Below are 20,965 nucleotides of genomic sequence, written 5' to 3'. Positions count from 1 at the left end.
TTTTTGTTTGCTGGTCAGTTGTCTTTTCTATGTTTGTTGTCTCTTGCTATTTCGGTGTGCTTGCTTTTTCGGTGTGCTTTAATGCCTATCTTTTGATCTAATGATGTAATGGGTTGTAGGGCCCATCAAAACCTGTTTTCCCTTAATCAAAAACTTATTATTATCCTAAAATGCTCAACAGAAATATCCCTGATACCATAATTGTGAAACAAAATATTCTTTCACCAGATAAGAGATTGGTTAAACGTTATCCTTCTCTTTGATACCAAACATCACTTACTAAATCGTAAGGATGGACAAACAAATGCTTTATGTCCTAACACATCGTCTCTAAAGAAAATCCACAGTATAGTATGTTATGGTGAACAACACCAAAATTAAATTTCTGATACTAAAATTTGCTCTAGCATTCCGGGAGGTTATTAGGAGGACCCTTCAAACTCTCGGACTCAGTGGGACCTTTCTTCACTAGAAACACCATGCTCAGCCCCCATGTTACATGATCATCAAAGTGACAATGTACGAACCGAACACCTGCACAAATCAAACAACCCTTCACTACTCCATATATATTTTCAATTTCAAGCCGTATAATCATGAGAGAATTGTTACTCTGTTTATTACCTGGATTGTTAGCTTTGAATCTGACAGCAGTCCATCCATTGACAGGAACTCCTACAGTATTTCGTTGAGGCGGATCGACCAGATTGAAAGAGCTCGGATCTGTTTCATTATCATAATTAGCAAAACCCTCTCCTACAACATAAAAGTCATATCCATGAATATGCATTGGATGGTTGTCTGCTTGGAAGATATTCGTTGCCTGGAACACAATCTGAACTGTGGCATTATATTCAATGACTTTCACCCTTGTTCCAGAAATCGGAGCCCACAGAGTTTTGTCTACATTGCCGTTATAATTATACTCAATGGGTGGATTGGAAGGAAAGTCGGTAGTATAAACATCTGATATGTTGAAGTAATAGGCTTGCAGAACGGCGATATCTGGTAGCACAAAAGATATATTGTTCATACTGGCACTCACTCTGGTATTGTTAGGGCCGCTACAGTTACCGCTGGTTTCACAAGGAGTTAAACCGAGTCCTACGGTTATCAGACTACTGTCGTCTATGGTTTGGGGAACATCCACCGGATGCTCCTGTGAAGCCAAGCTTCGCAAGGCTCGGCTAAAGTTGGTCACAGTTGCAGTGTCGTCGTATTCTGGAAGGTCTGGAAGGATTGGAGTGGCAGATGAATTAGAGCCCCTGTAGCTTAGAATGGCGGTTGTTGTGGTGTTATCATAAAATCCTTGAGTAGTGTATAATTTGGCGGCCATATAATATTTGGCTTTCGCTTGATTGGCTGTGAGAAGAACGTCTGCAGTCTGACCAGATGATAAAACCAGAATGTCTGTTGTGTATGGCTTTGTGTAGGACGCATCCACGGCTACCACTGTCAGATTGTGTGACGCGATCCTGAAAAAGAGGTGATTATTGACTGCAGCATTGACGATGCGAAGAAGATAGGTTTTTCCCTTCCGTACAGAGAACTTTGTTGTTTCTGCATACAAAAAAGTTCCCTTAAAGTCGATTGCAGTCTTGATTTTGATTAGTATGAAACGGAATCGGGTTAGCCCTAAATATATTTATAGTGCCCGTTTCTGGATTTAACTGGGTCATAGTTTTACTAATGGGTTGCCCATCCACCCAGAATTCTACCCAATTGAATCCAAAACCTTTTCCAACAAAAAGAATAACCCAATTGAATCCAAAACCTTTTCCAACAAAAAGAAAAGTGTTACCTGAGCTTGAGCAGTTATAGAGGTCTCCTGGCTGTCCATTTATGGTGAAAGCGTCTGAAACATTCGGTGCACCTCCACTCAGTTTTGCTTCCTCTTCGACTTCGATGGGATCACTGTTCCACCACTCCCCAGTTCAATTTGATTATTTAAGTCAATCGAGTAGAGTCATTATGAAATGTAAGGACAATCCAGTGAGAAAATTCAAGAGAAAAGTCTAAAATATGGAAAACTATGAATCATAATCACATTTCCTATTTAAAATCACCCACGTTTTACAGATAAGCACTGCTAAGTACAGCTGAAAGCATTGTTATTTCAATTCTAAACTTGTAGCTAGCGTAACATATATCAAGATTCTATTTGGTAAAATATTAGGCATACTTTTTAAAGAATGATAATAAAAAAGAAACTTTTCTAAAGCAGTTATGCGTTGTCTAATCATAACATTCGGAAATGGAATGCGTATGAGTTGGTATAAAGTAACCTACATTAATGATTTTATGAGCTATTGGAGTGATAGCATTGTAATATTAAGTTTGGAAAATAGGTGTGGAAGGAATAAAGGTATTTAGGTTTGAGAATGGTACAGGTCATTAATTTTTATGGTAAAAAATTCATACAATTGCAAATATTCTAGATCATGATTTTGTAGTAAATGGTGTTACTTTAGCACATCAATGAAAATGCTTTTCTGGTTTAATATTTTTATAATGTAAATCTTAATAGCTGAAGAATGATTAAGAAATTCATGTAAGCTAGATTGATGAATAAATATGATCAAGAGACTCATCTAAGCTAGAATGATGAATAAATATGATATCTTGTATAAGGTTCTACTTTTCATTACCTAGCACTATAGGAAACTCGGCATGTGGGTGGGTAAACGGGTAAGGGCTTCCCCTCTTTGGATAGATAACCATAGCTCCATGAACTGTTGCACGTAGCCATGACACATGGGCATGCCACCATAACGTTCCTTCCTGATCAATAATGGTGAAGGTGTATGTAAATTTCCCCCCTGGTTGGATGGGGCACTGTGTAATATACCCAGGTCCATCAGCCCATGCTGTGCGAATCTGTCTCACTCCATACCTGAAAAATCAAGTTCTTCGTTAAGGAGTTTTGAATCAGGAATAGAATTGACAGTCTACAAGAAATATATATATTTACCAGTGGATGGTGGCGTTGTGCTTTGCTTTGTTATAAACCGTAACATTAAGTGTGTCCCCATTTCGGACATGCAGAGTTGGACCCGGAAGCTGTCCGTTAACTGTGACTATGGTATAATTCTCACATAGCCGAGTAATATTTGTCTCTTCAAGCTGTGAAAATCAATAAAAAAATTTGTTTCTTGCGTTAGAACTCCTAAATAGAAAAACGGTTTGGATTGTACTTGTGTATACAGCCCTCCACTTGATTCTCCATATAATCAATGAATGAAAAACAGTATGTAAAAGCAATTATAAATTTCTTCAATAGATTATAATCATTTTTTGATTGATGGAAAAACAGAATTATATAAAAATCTACTTACAACAAATTTGTAGGTATGCAGGTTTGCCCATGCTAGAGAATCAAGTAAGATAATGCATGTAAACAGCACTACCATAAACCTTGCCGAGTAACATTTTGACATGATTAATGTATTACAAACAGCTAAAGTGCTGCTCATATGAATCTGCAAATGAATCTCAGACTCTTTCAATATGGAAAGCTCAAACTAAATTTTATAGCCCAAACGTTAACATAGTGGAAGGAAACAGCAAATGGTCCAACGCCGAACACGCAAAAAACATCGTGGTATTTTGATATGTTAACTACACAAGATTCGTGATGTTGTGAATAATGTCTTAACATGTTACTTTCAATCTTCTAAGAGTAGAAATCACATGGGTGGAAGCCATATTGCAATAATGTCGACTTTTTAATATTTTATAGTGTGATGGCGATTCCATGCTTGAGTATAAGCTTTTAGATTTTTCAACATAGGGTAGACCTTCATACTAATCATACTCTTGCACGAAAAGTTTTTCAGGTTTTAGTCACGCCAAATTAACAGCCAATTCTTTGTCCATGTCTTATTTGTATTGTTCTGCAATTTGGTATTTTCAATTGTGGGCCAGACAATTTAGGGGTCATCGTTAGTAGGAGATATGTTTTGAACGATGTCTTAATAGAATTCAATTATAAATTGTTCTATCTTTGTGAAGAATTATTATCATCAATCAGTAAATTTGACTGAAAAATGCAGTAGAATTTAATTATCTCATTTTATGAAGATAAATTTGATAAAAATAATTGATTCAATAACTTTGACTCAAAATTAGAAGTTGAATCTTAATGTAAGAGTCATGTAATAATTGAAATTGGTCCACCATTCATATAGTAATTGATTCACCAGTAGCAAATAATTACATACAGATGGTCTACCTCTCATATAGTATTGTCAAATAACAATTTAAAAAGTTAATAAAATCACAAAATTACAGCTAAAATTGTGCTCTCTTACAATGAATTTAGAGTTGGACAAACGGGATTTTAATTACAGCTAAAATTGTGCTCTCATACAATGAATTTAGAGTTGGACAAACCTAATTTTAATGTTATTGAGATCTTATTTTCTCACATTCATTTAGTCCTTATAAAGTTTGAAATGGAGAAATTCCTTTCTAACTTTTATTAAAGTGAATACTGAGTTTTCAGAAAAGTAAATGTGAAAATTTATAAGATAGCGAAAGATTCTTGTAACTTTATTTTTTCAATAATATTTTTATAATGAAGAATAAATTAATAGGGGCAATTGTTATCTACTAATTCTGTCATATTTCAGTATTGGTTCTCAATTTGATATGATGGTTATGTTTTTGAGTTTTGCAATTTGATGTTGGTGATATTGATAATTTGTGAATAGTTTGAATGAAAGTTTTAGAATCTTAGAAAGTAGTAATTTAAAATTTACCTCTACTTCAAATTTTGAATCTTTAAGATGAAATTAAAATTCACCATTAAAATTTTTGAGTTCATACTTTAATAAATGATAATACTTAATTTTTCAATTTATTATTATTATTCTTTTGATATCATGAAATACCAGACAATCCAGCCCCACGACCCAACCACTAATTAAAGTCTATTCATTTTATTTTGAATAATCTCAAATTAAATGCTAGCATTTAATAATGCCTAAGATAAGTGTTAAATTATTTTTTAAAACCCTACTCATTGAGAGACTTGAGTGCTGAAGTCTTAAAAGAAACAAAATATATTTTCTTATTCTGTTTTGAAACAAAATATAAATTTTATTTTTTTTGTTCTCCGTGTTTTTATACTTTTCTTCCCACTTGCTGATGGCTTTAGGCAATGCGATAGTTTCTAATTGCTGTCATTTTATTGTATTACAGATAAAGATATGTTGAGAACTCCAATAAGCAACAAAAAAATTATATAGCCACATGTAAGAAAACATTTTTATTCCATCTTTCCCCCATGGAAGAAGTCTGCAAATGAAAGAAAACATAAAATATTTGAAGGGATGCCCATTATTGCATCAAATGTCTATCTTGGAGTGCAAAATTTGTCGTGCGTTCTGTCATGTACTGTCTGATGTATTCGATCGGTTAGCAAAGCGATTGTAATTCATTGAACCAAAAAGGTAGGGGCCCATATTGTGCTAACAAGTAGAATTCTTTGGGCAATGAAAATCTAGTCTTATACTGTTGTCTTGTGTAAACATTTAAAATGTTTTTAATTGTTTTGTACAGGGTGTTTTAAATATGCTGACCCAATCATAGAATGCTGGGAATATGCAATCTGATGTGAAATATAGGTGTTGGCATGAGAGATACACATATTTTAAACATAGTATATGATATTTCGTGAACAATTTGTTGGAAAGTGTTTCAACACATTCGAGTGCATGTTAAGTAAAATTAAAAGATCGTTTGTCCTTTTGAAAGGCAATTCATTTGTAAAAGAAATCAATCTACTTCATGGATTATATCACTAGGTCATGGTAGTGCAAGAAAACTATCACATTCTTATAGAAGCTTAATTTCATGTAGAATATTACGTGGACAGTAAAATAAATAAAACCAAGTAAAATTTATCAGGGGGACAAGAATGTGAAAAAAAGCATGGCTCCTCTCCCCTTCGTATTATCACATTTTCGAGACATCTATGAAAGCCTGAGAAGGGAGATGTGAAAAAGGAGACCGGAAGACAAAGTAGAAGATAGGCAATTAGGTCTAGAATTCGAGAACTAGCACAATAGTTGTTAATACATTCAAGAAATGCACTGTTTCATGTTTGCTGAAGTATATGGAAACATAGATTTTTGAGAATTTAATAATCGAAATATGCTTGTAAAGTCACAGTGAGGGGATTTTGGATAAAAGAGAGGTCCCTCAAGTTACCTACTCACCTACAACTTATCTAGACAAGCACAAGGTCACAGATTCTAAGTCTTCAAATACTATCTTCAAGTTGATCTTTCAAAGAACTATTTATTATTGGGATTCATTGTAGTCCATTTGGTTATATGTGGTCATTCTTGTTTTTCATTGAATTTGATCAAGTTTGTGATTTAGTCTAGTTTAAGAATAATATCTAAACAAATTTAGATTATATGTCTATTGTTGCAAGTGTAAAGTGGTTGGATTTAGTTGTATAGAGGTTTGTAAGTTTTGAGATGGGAAGATTTAGAAGATGACATATTGATTGTATTTTAAATTATTGCATTCCTTGTGTAGGACAAGACATAATTGCTAGATTGTACATTTCATTGTAAGAATTTTGACACCTAGACAAACCTTGATCTATATGTTTCATTCATATTACACTATTATCAAATTATATGCACCAAAGATTTTTTTACTTGTAGAATGACACTCTAAATAATGTTATTATTAAGACTCATATTATACATGCTTCCTTATGTTGATATCTTAACCCAATGCATTATCAATTAATATAAAACCTTTAGATGTGTCCTCATGAGCCTATAAGGCTACTTTAATCGATGATAAACTATGAACATGATTTATTTTGTTTATAGTTGATGTTAACTTTATAACTAATGATTTATCAGGTGAACTTTATTTGTATGAGAGTTTTTTGTGAATTAAACTGTGATATAATGATTATAATTAGTTTACATAAGTGATGGAAATTATGATTTGAAAGTTTAAGAAAATGTGATTCAAAGAGAATGAATGATATTGTGTTGATCAATAAAATTATCAAATATAAATGTTTGATTAATTTTGTGATAAATGTTAATATATTATTTCATGATGATTCGGCTATGATTATCTTCGTAATGGATTAATGATTACCATTTTGTGTGCAAGTTTATTACCAATGGGAATCAAGGCTCATATATGATAAACCAAATTGTGTTTAGCCGTTTTAGCTAACATTAATCCATATGAAGGGACCAAGGTCACGTGTAATATGATAATTGATGCTTAAATATAAAAATATTTCATAAATGATATGAAGTTATTATGATTTTATTTTGTGAAATTAACATTGTACTATTTAAATGTGTTAAGTTTCATGAGTGTAAAGAATGGTCAATTAAGTTTTATTTAGAGAATTTTCTTGAGGTTGGGAGACATGTGACCACTTCATCCCATCCTCAAAGTTGGTTTTGGGTTTTTTGTTATAGAATATGGTCCTCCATGACTCACCAAGGGTGATTACACATGGAGGTATCTGTTGTAAGAGAATCTCCAAAGTGGAGACACTTGGGACGTTCTCAATCACAAAAGGTGTCTTAATATTATGAGATTTAGGGTTGGTGTAGGATCTAATTGAAGGTGACATTTATCACCTCCACAATCAAGCATGAAGGGTTTCTGATTCAAGACACCCCTCTTGCTTCCATATCACACACTCACAGACAGTAAACTCAAATAAATAAAAAACACAAAGATTACAATATGAACACTCAAATTTTATTGATTCTCTATTCATTTAGAACAAATCTAATTAAAAGGCCTCTTTATCCTCTTATTTACACATTCAGCAACTAACACTCCCTCTGCAATTTTCTGCTCTATCTTGACTGTAACCACAATACTTATTGGGGCGATTCAACTCACTACGCACCCCAGAACTTCACTTCTCTGACATGATTTTCTTCCTCCTTCTTGCCTCACGCACCTTGCTCAAGCCCCTCTACTACCCTGCGGCTACGTTTCGATGCTCACTTCCCTCTGTCGATGCCCTTTCATATTCTTGTCTTTTCCATTACTAGTTATTCTCTTTCTATTCCATCGCTGTGCCAAAGCAAATTTTTGACCTTTCTTATTCTGCTCACATAATCTCTGCGCCCACTTCCTCTCTCTGTCTTGGGTGACACCTCATCTATGCAGCAGCCCTTCACTTCACACACACATGGCTAAGGCTCAGTGGATAGATAACCCATTAGTAAGGCTCGCCCAATTCCATTTCTCACTAATCGAAATCAAGACTGCAATCGACTTTAATGAAATTTTATGTATGCAGGAACAGCAAAGTTCCCTGTACGTAAGGGAAAAAACTATCTTCTTCGTATCGTCAATGCTGCAGTCTATAATCACCTCTTTTTCATGGTTGCATCACACAATCTGACAGTGGTAGCCGTGGATACCTCTTACACAAAGCCATACATAACAGACATTCTGGTTTTATCATCTGGTCAGATTGCAGACGTTCTTCTCACAGCCAATCAAGCGAAAGCCAAATACTATATGGCCGCCAAAGTATACACTACTCATTCTGAAGCAAATATTGATAACACCACAACAACCGCCATTCTAAGCTACGTGGGCTCTAAATCATCTACCACTCCAATCCTTCCAGAATACAACGACACTGCAACTGTGACCAACTTTAGAGAAGCATCCGGTGGACGTTCCCCAAACCATATACGACAGTAGCTTTATAACCGTAGGGCTCGGTTTACTTCCTTGTGAAACCGGCGGTAACTGTAGCGGCCCTAACAATACCAGAGTGAGTGCCAGTATGAATAACATATCTTTTGTGCTGCCAGATGTCGCCATTCTGCAAGCTTATCACTTCCACATTGATGATGTCTATACCACCGACTTTCCTTCCAATCCACCCATTGAGTATAATTATAACGGCGATGTAGACAAAACTCTGTGGGTTCCTATTTCTGGAACAAGGGTGAAAGTGAATGAATATAATGCCACAGTTCAAGTTGTGTTCGAGGGAACCAACATCTTCCAAGCAGACAAACCATCCAATGCATATTCACGGTTATGAGTTTTATGTGGTAGGAGAGGGTTCTGGTAATTATAATAGTGAAACAGATCCACTTCTTTCAATCTGGTCGATCCACCTCAAAGAAATACTGTAGGGGTTCCTGTCAATGGGTAGACTGCTGTCAGATTCAAAGCTAACAATCCAGGTAATTAACAGGGTGACAATTCTCTCATGATTGTAGATATGAAAATTGCTTGGAATTGAACATTTTGAAAATATGTATGGAGTACCGAAGGATTGTTGGATTTGTGCAGATGTCTGGTTCGTACACTGTCACTTTGATGATCATGTAACATGAGGGTCGAGCATGGTGTTTCTAGTGAAGAACGGTCCCAGTGAGTTCCAAAGTTTAAAGGTTCCTCCTAATAACCTCCCGGAATGCTAGAGCATATTATAGTATCAGAAATTTGATTTATGGTGTTGTTCATCATAATATAATGTGGATTTTCTTTACAGACGATTTGTTAAGGAAAATATGCATTTTTTTCTCTTCTGTATATCTCGGGTGAATTAGTCCATCCTTAGAATTTAGTGAGTGGTGTTCGGTATTGAAGAGAAGGACAAAGCTTCTTTATTTAAAATCTATTATCTAATTAAGAGTATTTTGTTTGAGCTATAGTTTTCTAAGTTAATAGAATATAACTTAATGGTACGAGGAATATTTCTTTTGAGCATTTTAAGAGAAATTATTCAAATATTATTTTCAATTCTATTTGTATTTTATCCTCTCTTTTTTGTATAACATCTTTGACTTCAATTTTAAATAATAATTATTTCTTAAATTATTCTTTTCAATTTAATCTAATTATAATAGAATAATATTGTGATTAAGTATTATTCTATGCTATCACTCAAAGTACAAACACACATAAAATCATGTAGGAAGTATACTATACATCATTTATACACAATGTGGCTAGCTCCTACTTGTTAGAGTCAGCATATAGCTTCAAATGATAGAAAGTTATCTAGTTATTCAAGGACTCCATCTCCCACAATCACCTACATAGGAAAATTGGAAACAAAAAGAACATCAAGTGGTATCCAAAACCATGAGTCATGAAAAAAATCCAACACCACTATGGTTATGGTCAAGAATCTTCGAATAGTATGTAATTCATCTTACACCTCTTACACATCATAAATATTATAGATATGGTCATTAATTGCCTTATCATATCACCAAATATGAAAGATATACTTACAACTTGCAATCTTGACCAATTCTTTGTAACCTCCATATTAAATGTCTTTTTACACATATCCCAATTATCTTAAAGAATAAATAAATATTAAATCAATCCCTTCCTCGCATGGCCATCCAACTTTGTCCCATTCCATGATGTTTGGACACTTAGGACTTGAGTGGTGAAAGACACACTTATTCTTAACCATTTGGACTTTTACTACTCTACCCAACTCTTTTGTTGGAGAACTCTTTACTAATTATAAAACCTTCTACCCAACTCTCTTATTGAAAGATGTCTTCTTTCACACATAACATTTGGCTTTTGTTCCCTCTTCCTGCCTTTTACTAGTGGAGAACAAATTTATTTTTCTTCTCTCTTTCTATACCCTCTACCTAACCACAATAGTGGAGAATAAATTTCCACTTTTCTCATTTGATTAGTGTTGAAATTATTCTTTTTTCCCACTTTTATTGAATTGTCTCTTTCACTTTGTTTTATTGCTCAAAGTTGTAACTAGCTCTTATGTCATTTGATACAAAACTTGGGGGTGACCCATGCTAAATTGGTAAGAAAACAAAGAAGCCTTAAATAGCTATTTAGTCCTATAATTTTAAACAATCAACAAGGTAGAATAAATCCCAACTATAATAACATTACCCATATAAACATTATCTAACAATCATGATAAGTATATACTAGTTTGATCATATGCATTCATAACTCAATGGCATGAAAATGTGTTCTCTTGAACAACATCTATATAGAATTTTCATCTTTAAACAAATGTTGAGAATACTTTCTTTATTTTTTACATTGAACTTCAATTGATTAAAACAAATGGACAAGGTCCATGACCTCTAGTTTCTCTCTCTCTCAAAAATCTACTTGCTTTCCATTAACAAACCTCTTATGGTTCATATAAGGTTCTCCCCTTCCACATACCCTTTCATTAATGACAAACAACACTCAAACTCAACATTCTATTTCTTTCTTTCTTACATACAAATGTATACCTTCAAATAGACACTTTTCATTTCCTTGTAACCTTCATTAACTCCCTTATTCTTTCACCCTTTATTTTATAATCACTTTATTTCTTTTTGTCCCCAATTTTTCCCGTGTATTTCTTTGTATATTTATTCACAATCCCCTTGTGGAAATTTTTCCTTACCAAACTTGTGTATCTTGTATGGAGATAAAACAATCCCTTCCTAGAAATATGGTTTCCTCCTTGCCTCTCAAATATTCTTAGTTATCTTTATATTTTCTCTTTTTCCCCATGTAGTCCCTTATGTTCTCCTTTCTAAATATGCTTGGTATTCATGGTAGCTACTCCCACATGGCAAGAGACTCAAAATTCTATCTTTTGTGTAATAACCCAACATTCATGTTAGGAAATTAACAAACAAAACATAAACAAATGAATTATGTGTTATAATTTCTATAGATGTGTTATAATCTCATCTTGCACACATGTTGTAAAAATTGAACAATGTTATGACAAAAGTGCACAATGAAATAACTAAGTACATGATAATACTTGATCAATGTGTGACAACACAAAATAAAACAAGAAAAATAATTATCAAAACATCATGGAATAACATCAACATATGTAATGAGAAATAGAGGAGATAGAACTTCCTCACAACTAACAATAAATTGATTATCAACCATAATGCTTCTCATGGTCAATAAAATTCTTAATAATATCATAAAGATAAGTAGAGAACAAGGATAACAAAGACTAAATCACATTTTAAAGTTCACAGTTCTCACATCCTAGACCACATCAAATACTCATAATAGATTCACAATATGCAAACCTCCTCTTGAATGCACCATGAGTGGTTGTTTACAAGGGATATGTGGCATCTCATTTCATTCTTGTTGGAGATTGACCAAGAACACCCTACCAAAAAAAGGAAACATAAAAATAATCACAGTGAACTAAGAGTTCACCAAATAAAGAAGATAAGCACTTAGGGTAGGTCCACTAGGAAACATTCTTCATTTAGAATTTTTTTCCAAAAAAATTAGAAGTGCTCCTTGTCTCCAACTCACCTTTGTTGTGAGCTCTATTTCTAGTCAAAATATCCAAGGTCATTTAAAAATAACCCATGTTGTTTGCCAAATTTCCCTTATTTCTAGACAAGTGATTTGAGATATGGAACAAGACCTAAAGAGGCAACAAGCTTCACAAAAACACCAAAATTGATTCTAATGCAAGATAAGGGATCCACAAAGGGTTGGAGGCCTAGATTAATTAGCAAGAGCTTCCTATGGTAGGCACAAGGTCTTAAGGTCTAGTCTCCCCTTTTCCATGTGGTATTGAAGGTCGTGTTGCACCAATGCTACTAATCATGTTAAAAATTTTACTTAGCGCATTGTAGGTTATAGGGGGCTATTTGGTTCCTACATATAAATAAATAAAGGACCTACAATAATCATGAAAGCACAAATAAAAATCAATAATTAAATGTACCACACATGACACTTGCAACAAGGGCGTAAAACATGTGATGATTAAAGGGCTAGGCCTTTGCAAGCCCAAGCATCTTACACTAAACATTGTATACTCTTTAAAATATTTTGGGTTTTATTATACTCTTCCTTAACTTTCTAAAGCATCTTAAATTTTAAAAAATTTATTATAAGATGAGAAATGTATTATAGTTTTACTAACTATATTAGATTGTCATAAATAATTTTTTAAATCATAATAGTATGCCAACAAATAAAATGACACCCATTGATAACAAGTAATTCATTTGCAAGATCTTTGAATGTATGAGTGTTTTGATACCAAATTGAAATTGGTGGAGGAAACACAAAGAGTATTACACCATTAATTTTTTACATTCAATTGGATGATCTCATCACATTACAATATGATTTTGTCATTATTTTCCCATACTATTAAAACTATCTCAAAGTGTCTATAATAAATTTTAATTCCAAATGTAGATTCGTAAATCTACTTTACACCTCATGTTTGTACTCCTACTTTAGTCTGTCCTATCTCTATCCCCTCTCTAGATTTGTTTTGGATCTTTTTCCAACCCCTGATGTCATGAACACCATTGAGTGGGCCCCGTCTTGGAGGTCCCTTCCATATTTGCATATTAGAAAGTCCTATTTGCTAGAGGACCAATGCGTGGAGTGCCCTGGTCTAGACCAGGTCACCCTAAAACGCATTGGTCCCCATTAAACATGCCCCAATTTGAAATTGGGCAGATTCTCTATCTCCTCAATGGCATTTGGTCCATGTGGCTACACTTGACCATTGGAGCTTGGCCTAATCAGTAATTTACCTAGGGAACCCTATATAAAGATATCTTATCAATTCAATTTAGAGCTAGAAGAAGCGATCTATATCTCCATCTGTTATCTATCCATTACATTCATGCATCCATGAAGCATTCATCATCAAGTACTTTTAGAGATTTAAGGTTGCATTTTAACCTTCAAGCATTGTGGAGAAAAGTTACATCAATCTTCATGCAAGCATGTGTGTGATTAGGGTTTTTTTGTTCATGTGTTTTTCATGCCATTATATTCAACATTTTTTATTACATTCAAAGAGCATTGCATCATCATCTACAATTGCAAATCTGAGTTATATCTCCTTAGCATTTACTTCAGCATTTACATTATTCAATTCAAGGTTGATTCTTAAACTGGGGTTTGACCTAAGGCAAACCCCTATCCACAACCCTATTTCCTTTCTTTTTGTGTGCAAGGAACAGGCTCAGGAGTTGTATTCTGAAATTTTGATAGTAAGGAATAGGTTCAACTTTTGACGAAGTAAAATTGGAGGACCAAGGTGAATCTATACTACCTGGTCTCAAAAAATCAAGTCGGACTTCTAGGAACAGGTTCTAAATATCTTATTTTTCCTAGATCTTAGTTTGTGGCTCTACGGGCTATCTGCAGCAGTTTGTTTTCAACAATCTACTTCAGTTATTCACTGTTTTACCCTAATTTCACAATTATCATCCAATCTTCAACTAGAAAGAGGGGGAAAACAAATAACCAATGAATCTAATCAGAATTTCAGCCCTTTCCTTATTTGTATTGTAGCTAGATCTATTAGGTTCACCCCTCTTTCAATGTATGGTTAATTTGGTTAGTTAGTGGTTTTATTATCTTAATTGGTGAAACCCTAATTCCTAATTATACCATTACACTTTTTGTAAATCCAACTTCTTTCATGCTCATGTTTTTGATTTGTTCTCTCATATTTGGCTTGTATGGACTTTAACATTCAAATAATTTGCACTTATAGATCATACTTACAAAATTGAATTACATAAATTTAGAGGTTAATTTCATGAAAACCCTAAATTATTTCCTAAAATTAAATTGTGGGTTGCATAAGTGTTCAATTGTATTTTTAGATCTAGTTCATTATTACATTGCATCTTCTAATTTGCATGTTTCAAAATAATAATAAAATAGAAAAATAAAAAAATTGTGCATTATTATGTGTGTTTAGATTAGTCCCTTTATGCTTTGTTTCATTACATTAGCTTCTTTCATTGCAAGTTTCTTTTTTATTAAATTAGAAAAATGTCATTTGAATTTCTTTTTACAAGACTTTACTAGGTAGTACCTATGACTTCAATTTTTATATCCTACTCATTATGACTTGCTAATACAAGATAATACAAACAATAATCTCCCTTACAAAGATACTTTGGTGCAAGAGGATGCTCTTAATCTACAAGGATTGAAGATATACACGTAAATCCCCTTTATGAACCTTTCAATGATTCATTTCTCAAAGTTTCTCTCCCTAAAGAGGATATATTGATGTGAGAAGATTTTTTTAACACTTCTCTCAATGATATCCCTCTTTGGGATGAACCATTGGAGAACGATGTTGTTTATTCTCCCAATATGTCCCTCTCCTGTGAGAGTACCTTGGTGAAACAGGATGATATAATGGTAAAAGAGGGTGATATGATTGACAATTCCCTTAATGCATCTCATTCCCCCTAGAGATGAAGCATCAATGAGATATGACTACCCCTTTCCTACAGTTTGTCATGAAGATACTTTAGAGGAAGAGGATAATACCATTTTCCATCATTATAATGTTTTCAATGCTCTCTCCTAAGGATGAAGAATCTAACCAAGATCAAATCAATGGTATTCATGTTGTTGAGAAGCCTAAGGTTGTTGTCCACCTTCATAAAAATGTCTCTCTAAAAACTCACCAAAAAGCAAAAATTGTTGTAAGGGATGGAGTGAGTCATCAACCTAATTATCATGTAGTTCCTTACACATATATTAATGAATTGTTTACTTTAGAATCCGACAAGAACATACAAATTGAAGCACAATATACTTTGTTAGTTCATGCAATCCTCTCCCCCATTCAGACAAATACACTATCCTACTAAAGATGTTCCTAAAGAAGAACTCTGGGAGGATGATTGGGGGTCATTAGATTTCGCATCTTTTTGTAGAAAATCTATGATGCATAAATTCGATACTCAAAATTTTTACCATAATACATGTCTAGATATTGATTAAGCCTCTTTAAACTTCAACCCAATTTCACCTAAGAGAAAAACCTCTCCTGATCTTACACATGGATACAATGGACAAGTTTTAGGATGTTTGTTACAAAGTCTTGAAAGTTATGAGAAATCGCACTTTTTTAATGATAAGCTAGGTTTACAACCTCTTCCTTTGTCAACATCCCCTCCTCCATTGTCTAGTGAATCTGTGCCTTCTCATTCCAATATGAGATTACAACAAGATAATTTTTTGTCTGATCTTCTTCACACCAACTTAATATCTTCTCTTTGGCCTAAACAAAGAAAGAAACATAGACAACATTTTGAAAATGCTACTTTTTGCAAATATCATCAAATACATGGGCATTTTACTAATGAATGTCAAGATTTGAAAATTAAAATACAACAATATATTGATTCAGGTATCATAAAAATAAAATGTGATAATAAATGGCATATTTCTCATAATCATTTCAAATAATATTCAAGTTCCTATTATGTTGCTCCTCACTATGTGACATTGTTAGCTTACCTATTAGGGGCTCATTGTCATTCATGGTAGTACAATTTTAGGTGCAATCATACTCAGTGACCAACATAATAGTCTATTTATTCTTATCTCTATGCTTGGGGGGAATAATAATTTTCTATCTCTTTCCTCTTTCTAAGGATTCAACTTTTTTCTGTCTGAGTTGTATTTTTCATAACATGATGTCCTTTCTTGCATCGAATTATCCTTCATGCGATTACATGTGTGTTCCTTGGGTAGGACCTATTCCTTGGTTGAAATAGTGCATCTCTTATGAATAAATGCCTCCTTCCAGAGGTTGTGTAATCCTTCTCTTTCTCCCTATGCTTGGGGGCATTGATTTCTCTTATCCTTTCTAAGGATCCACCTTTCCTTTGTTGAGTATTGTTTTCTTACAATACGATATCATTTCTTGTGTGAAGTTGTTTGTTTTCTCAAGGATTATCTCATATGCAAGAGGTGTGTATCTTTATCTACAACCTCTTCTTCATTTGGCAATGTATGTCTATTATAAACAAACCCTTCACTTTGTGTCAAAAGTGTGTTATCCTTCATCAAGAATATCTTTTACCTAGTAATAGGGAGAAGGGTTGAATTCGTGTTCTCCTTCCTTTCTTTTGGTCAATGATGTTATTTTTTTTCAAAAATTTCCTCTTGGAGGTAGATGTCTTTTGAGAAAAGATCTCTTCCTCCTTATCCCCCTAAGGATTCCCTTTACACATGTTGCAAGATATCTCTTTAACAACTATTTTTTCCTTGCTTATAAGAGTAATTCTTCTTTAGCTTTGATTTACGAACATTGTTGCCTAAGGATATCTCCTTGGTTTTGAAGGTGTGTATCCTTGTTTCTAGCTTCCTCAAAACATCAACGTACGACTACATGTCAACATCTTAAGGGGGGGCATTTTATATCACCCTCTTTGTACTATATTTGTGTGCTATATTTTGCACGTCTTATATGGGGTGTTCATTCTTGAAACCAAACCAACAAGTCTTATATGAGATGTTTCAATTCCAAAACCAAACACAACCTTTTTATATGTCTTATATGGGGTATTCATTCTCGAAACTAGACAAACAATTCTTATACGAGATGCTTCATCCTCGAAACTAGACATATTTTTATTTTTTATGTCTTATACATATATTTACATGCTCGAAACTAGACCAACAAGTCTTATACGAGATGATTAACTCCTGAAATCAAACAATAGCATATGCAACAAGGTCATTTGACTAGCATAACATAGCTTTCTAGACCATTTAGATCTTCCTTTTCAAGAAAGTGGAACTAGCATAACATAGCTTGCTAGACTAATCCTACTCTCTCTCTTTACATGAACCACACAACATAATACATCTTGTTGTCTCATCTGTATTCGTGTTCTCATGGGTCACCTAGCATAACATAACTTTCTAGCTTGTCAATTCCATGACCTCTCTCTTCTTCTCATGGATCACCTAGCATAACACATCTTGCTAAACTATGGTGTCCATGTCTTCCCCTTTCTCTTTCACATGAGCTCATATCTTTTTTATTTGTGGTTCATGGTTCATCATTTGATGCATGCTCTTGCTCTTTTTATGTGATCGCCAAGTGTTCTTGTGATAACATTCCGAAAATGATATTAGTGGTTGAGACATTTGATTACCAAGGCCTCTTCAACTAGTTGACTTGGATCCTTTTCTTTTAGTACTAACCCAGGTTGTGTTGTGTGTCTTTTGTCTTTGTGTGTCTTTTTTTGTCTTTTTGTCTTTGTCTTGTTATTTGTGTCCTTGCATGTGATTGTGTGAGTTAAGATCCTAATATTGTGGGCTTGGTTCCTCGAAATTAGTGATGTCTTACCTCATTGTGATCTTACTCCTAATTGCTCCTCTCTCTCTTATCTTTCTACTTTACCATGAGTATTTGCATAGGCTCATACTCTCACTAAAGTGGGGGCTAAATGTAGCATTGTAAATTATAATCAGTCCAAATTATACCTCATGTTTGTGTTCCTACTTTAGCATTTCCTATCTCTATCTCCTTTCTAGGTCCATTCTGTCTCTTTTTCCAACCCTTGATGTCATGAACACCATTGAGAGTGCCCCATCTTGTAGGTCCCTTATTTGCAAATTGGTAGGTCCCTTTTGTTGGAGGACTAAGGTATGGAGTTTCTTAGTCTAGACTAGGGCACCCTATCCCCCTTAAATAAGCCCCTATTTGAAATGGGGTGGGTTCTCTGTCTCCCCGATGGCATTTGGTCCTTTTGCCTACACTTGACAATTGGAGGTCGGCCTAATTGGTAATTTACCTAGGGAAACGGGCTATATAAATACATCATATCAATTCTTTTTAGACCTAGAAGAAGCGATCCAAGTCTCCAAATCCACTATTTATCCATAACATTCTTGCATCCATGAAGAATTCATCATCAAGAATTTTTAGAGTTCAAGGTTAGATTTCATTCTTCAAGCATTATGGAGCAAAGATACATCAATCTTCATGGAAACATGTGTGTGTAATTAGGGTTTTTCATGTTCATGTCTTTGTCATGTCATTACATTTAACATTTGTGATTACACTCAAAGAGAATTGCATCATCATCAACAATTGTAGATCTGAGGTATATTTTCTGAGAATTTACTTCAATATTTATGTTATTCAATTCAAGGTTAATTCCTAAACTGAGGTTTGACATATGGCAAACCCCTATCCACAACCCTATTTCCTTTCTTTTTGTGTGCAGGGAACAGGCTCAGGAGCTATATTTTGGGATACTGACATAGTCGACAGTGACGAATAGGTTCAGCTTTTGACAGAGTAAAATTTGGAGGATCAAGGTGAATCTATACTATCTGGTCCCGAAAAATTAGGCCAAAATTCTGGGAACAAGTTCTAAATATCATATTTTCCTATATCTTAGTTTGTGGCTTCATGGGATATCTATAACAGTCTGTTTTCAACAATATAATTCTATTATTCATTTTTATCCTAATTTCATAATTATAATCTAATCTTCAACTAGAAAGAGGGGCAAAGAAATAACCAGTGAATCTAATAAGATTTTAGCCCTGTCCTTATTTGGATTGTGGCTAGATCTATTAGGTTCACCCCTCTCTCAATGTATGGTTATTTTGGTTAGTTAGTGATTTTATTTTCATAATTGGTGAATCCCTAATTCTAAATTATACTCACACCAAAGAAATTAATTATTCTAATGTATTTATTTATAGTTTAATATTTATTTTATTTAACCATATCTAATATATTAAAGATGTAACCGTTTCAACGTTGAGTGTTGGTGTGAATAAGGTGTTTTACCTAACTAGTTCACTAGTAGGTCCTATTCATTGTTGAACACAAGGCATAACTAAGAGGGGGGTGAATCAATCCAAATAGAATTTAATCCAGCACATAAACAAGTAATCAACAACACATCCAACAAATGTACACAGAGATTTTCTACAAGGAAAAACCATGCGGTGAGCACTTGCCCATAAAAAAATATATCCACTATGGGTAACTACACAAAGATGGTGGTCAGAAAAGTGGACACCACCCAAAAAAAACATGGAAAAACAAGCAGCGCGTACGTGTTGCTTTTAGGAAAATGAGCACGTATGTACTACCCCTAGGAAAATGAGCGCGTACATGCTACTTATAGGAAAATGAGCGCGTACACACTAATAATCTCAAGATAACCACATACGTGGTGCCTGTCAAAAAAAGTTTTTAAAAAAAAACTGGGTCTTATTTTCCTGTGAATAGTGCATTTTTACTTTGTTTTTTCTTCATTTTCTCTCCTAAACCACGAACGGGGTGCGAGATTTCTCCTCCAGACTATGGATCAAGTTTAGTTTTTTTTTATTTTTGTCTTTCTTTCCCGTTTGTTCAATTTATTTTACATTTTGAATTTAATATCATTAATTTGATTAGGTTTTTTCATTTTTTGTTTCAAAAACCAGATTCTTCTAATCCACAACAAGAACAACCAAATGCACCTCCTGAAAACCCACAATTCCTCCTTTTGACCACACACCCAAAACACAGGAGCAATTAATTAATCAGTTAGGACAAAATATGTCTAAAATCAATAAACTGATTGTTAAATTGAAAACATCCAAACTTGAGCATCATCAATCCCTCACCACTAGCCTAGAAACATTAGCTAGTGGTGCCATAGATGTTTCCACACAAATTACCAAATGGGGAAGCTTTAGGGATAGGTGTCGTCAATTCTATGTCAATGGCCTATCATACGAGGGAGTAAAAAACAAAAATATTAGTAAACAACAAATATGTGCCCTTTTCATTAACCCTAAAACTGGTCAGTCATTACCTCTTAATGCAAAGAGGTTTCCCATACATTGGTGTACCAATGTGCAGATGAAGAATCTTTTTTGGTAGAGGTGGTGGATGGTCTTTGATGATCCACCTTGTAATAATTATGAGGTGTCATTATATTTTTTGAGAAAAGTATATTGTGAGTTTGTGTTCAATGTGCGCGCAAACTATTTTGACATGAGAGAGTTACATGGTAGAGGTGGTGGCTCTGCCCAAGATAGACCTGGAGCCCATAGGCGATTACCCGCGGAGAGTCGCTGCCCCCTAGCACCCAAACCCAAGGTGCATCAGGTTGTCCCAGTAGAGCTGAAAGAGTCG

General features: G+C 34.1%; 2 protein-coding genes across 2 annotated transcripts; one reads left to right on the top strand and one right to left on the bottom strand.

Moving 5' to 3' along the window:
- Window positions 1-236: 236 nt before the first annotated feature.
- Window positions 237-3,515, bottom strand: LOC131074516 (laccase-12-like). The gene is made up of 6 exons (XM_059211947.1): window positions 3,336-3,515; window positions 2,972-3,123; window positions 2,650-2,893; window positions 1,802-1,931; window positions 625-1,560; window positions 237-534 (listed from the first exon to the last, which is right to left on the bottom strand). The coding sequence occupies exons 1-6, from the start codon at window positions 3,471-3,473 to the stop codon at window positions 404-406; spliced, it is 1,731 nt and encodes a 576-aa protein (XP_059067930.1). The 5' UTR covers window positions 3,474-3,515; the 3' UTR covers window positions 237-403.
- A 4,786-nt stretch (window positions 3,516-8,301) lies between these two features.
- LOC131074530 (laccase-5-like) lies at window positions 8,302-9,073 on the top strand. The gene is made up of 2 exons (XM_058011177.2): window positions 8,302-8,692; window positions 8,838-9,073. The coding sequence occupies exons 1-2, from the start codon at window positions 8,302-8,304 to the stop codon at window positions 9,071-9,073; spliced, it is 627 nt and encodes a 208-aa protein (XP_057867160.2).
- The last annotated feature ends 11,892 nt before the right edge of the window (window positions 9,074-20,965 follow it).

The sequence above is a fragment of the Cryptomeria japonica genome, chromosome 9 (genome assembly GCF_030272615.1).
Source record: "Cryptomeria japonica chromosome 9, Sugi_1.0, whole genome shotgun sequence".
In the NCBI taxonomy this organism is placed as follows: Eukaryota; Viridiplantae; Streptophyta; class Pinopsida; order Cupressales; family Cupressaceae; genus Cryptomeria; species Cryptomeria japonica.
This window is presented reverse-complemented; position numbering and strand designations above follow the sequence as displayed.

Bases quoted from the DNA above. Each gene is read 5' to 3' on its own strand.
- LOC131074516 (XM_059211947.1), bottom strand. From the start codon at position 3,473: ATGAGCAGCACTTTAGCTGTTTGTAATACATTAATCATGTCAAAATGT. The intron at 3,124-3,335 runs GTAAGTAGATTT...TGATTTTCACAG, and splicing joins TGCATACCTACAAATTTGTT to CTTGAAGAGACAAATATTAC. The intron at 2,894-2,971 runs GTAAATATATAT...TTGATTTTTCAG, and splicing joins CACAACGCCACCATCCACTG to GTATGGAGTGAGACAGATTC.
- LOC131074530 (XM_058011177.2), top strand. From the start codon at position 8,302: ATGTATGCAGGAACAGCAAAGTTCCCTGTACGTAAGGGAAAAAACTAT. The intron at 8,693-8,837 runs GTGGACGTTCCC...TTGTGCTGCCAG, and splicing joins CAACTTTAGAGAAGCATCCG to ATGTCGCCATTCTGCAAGCT.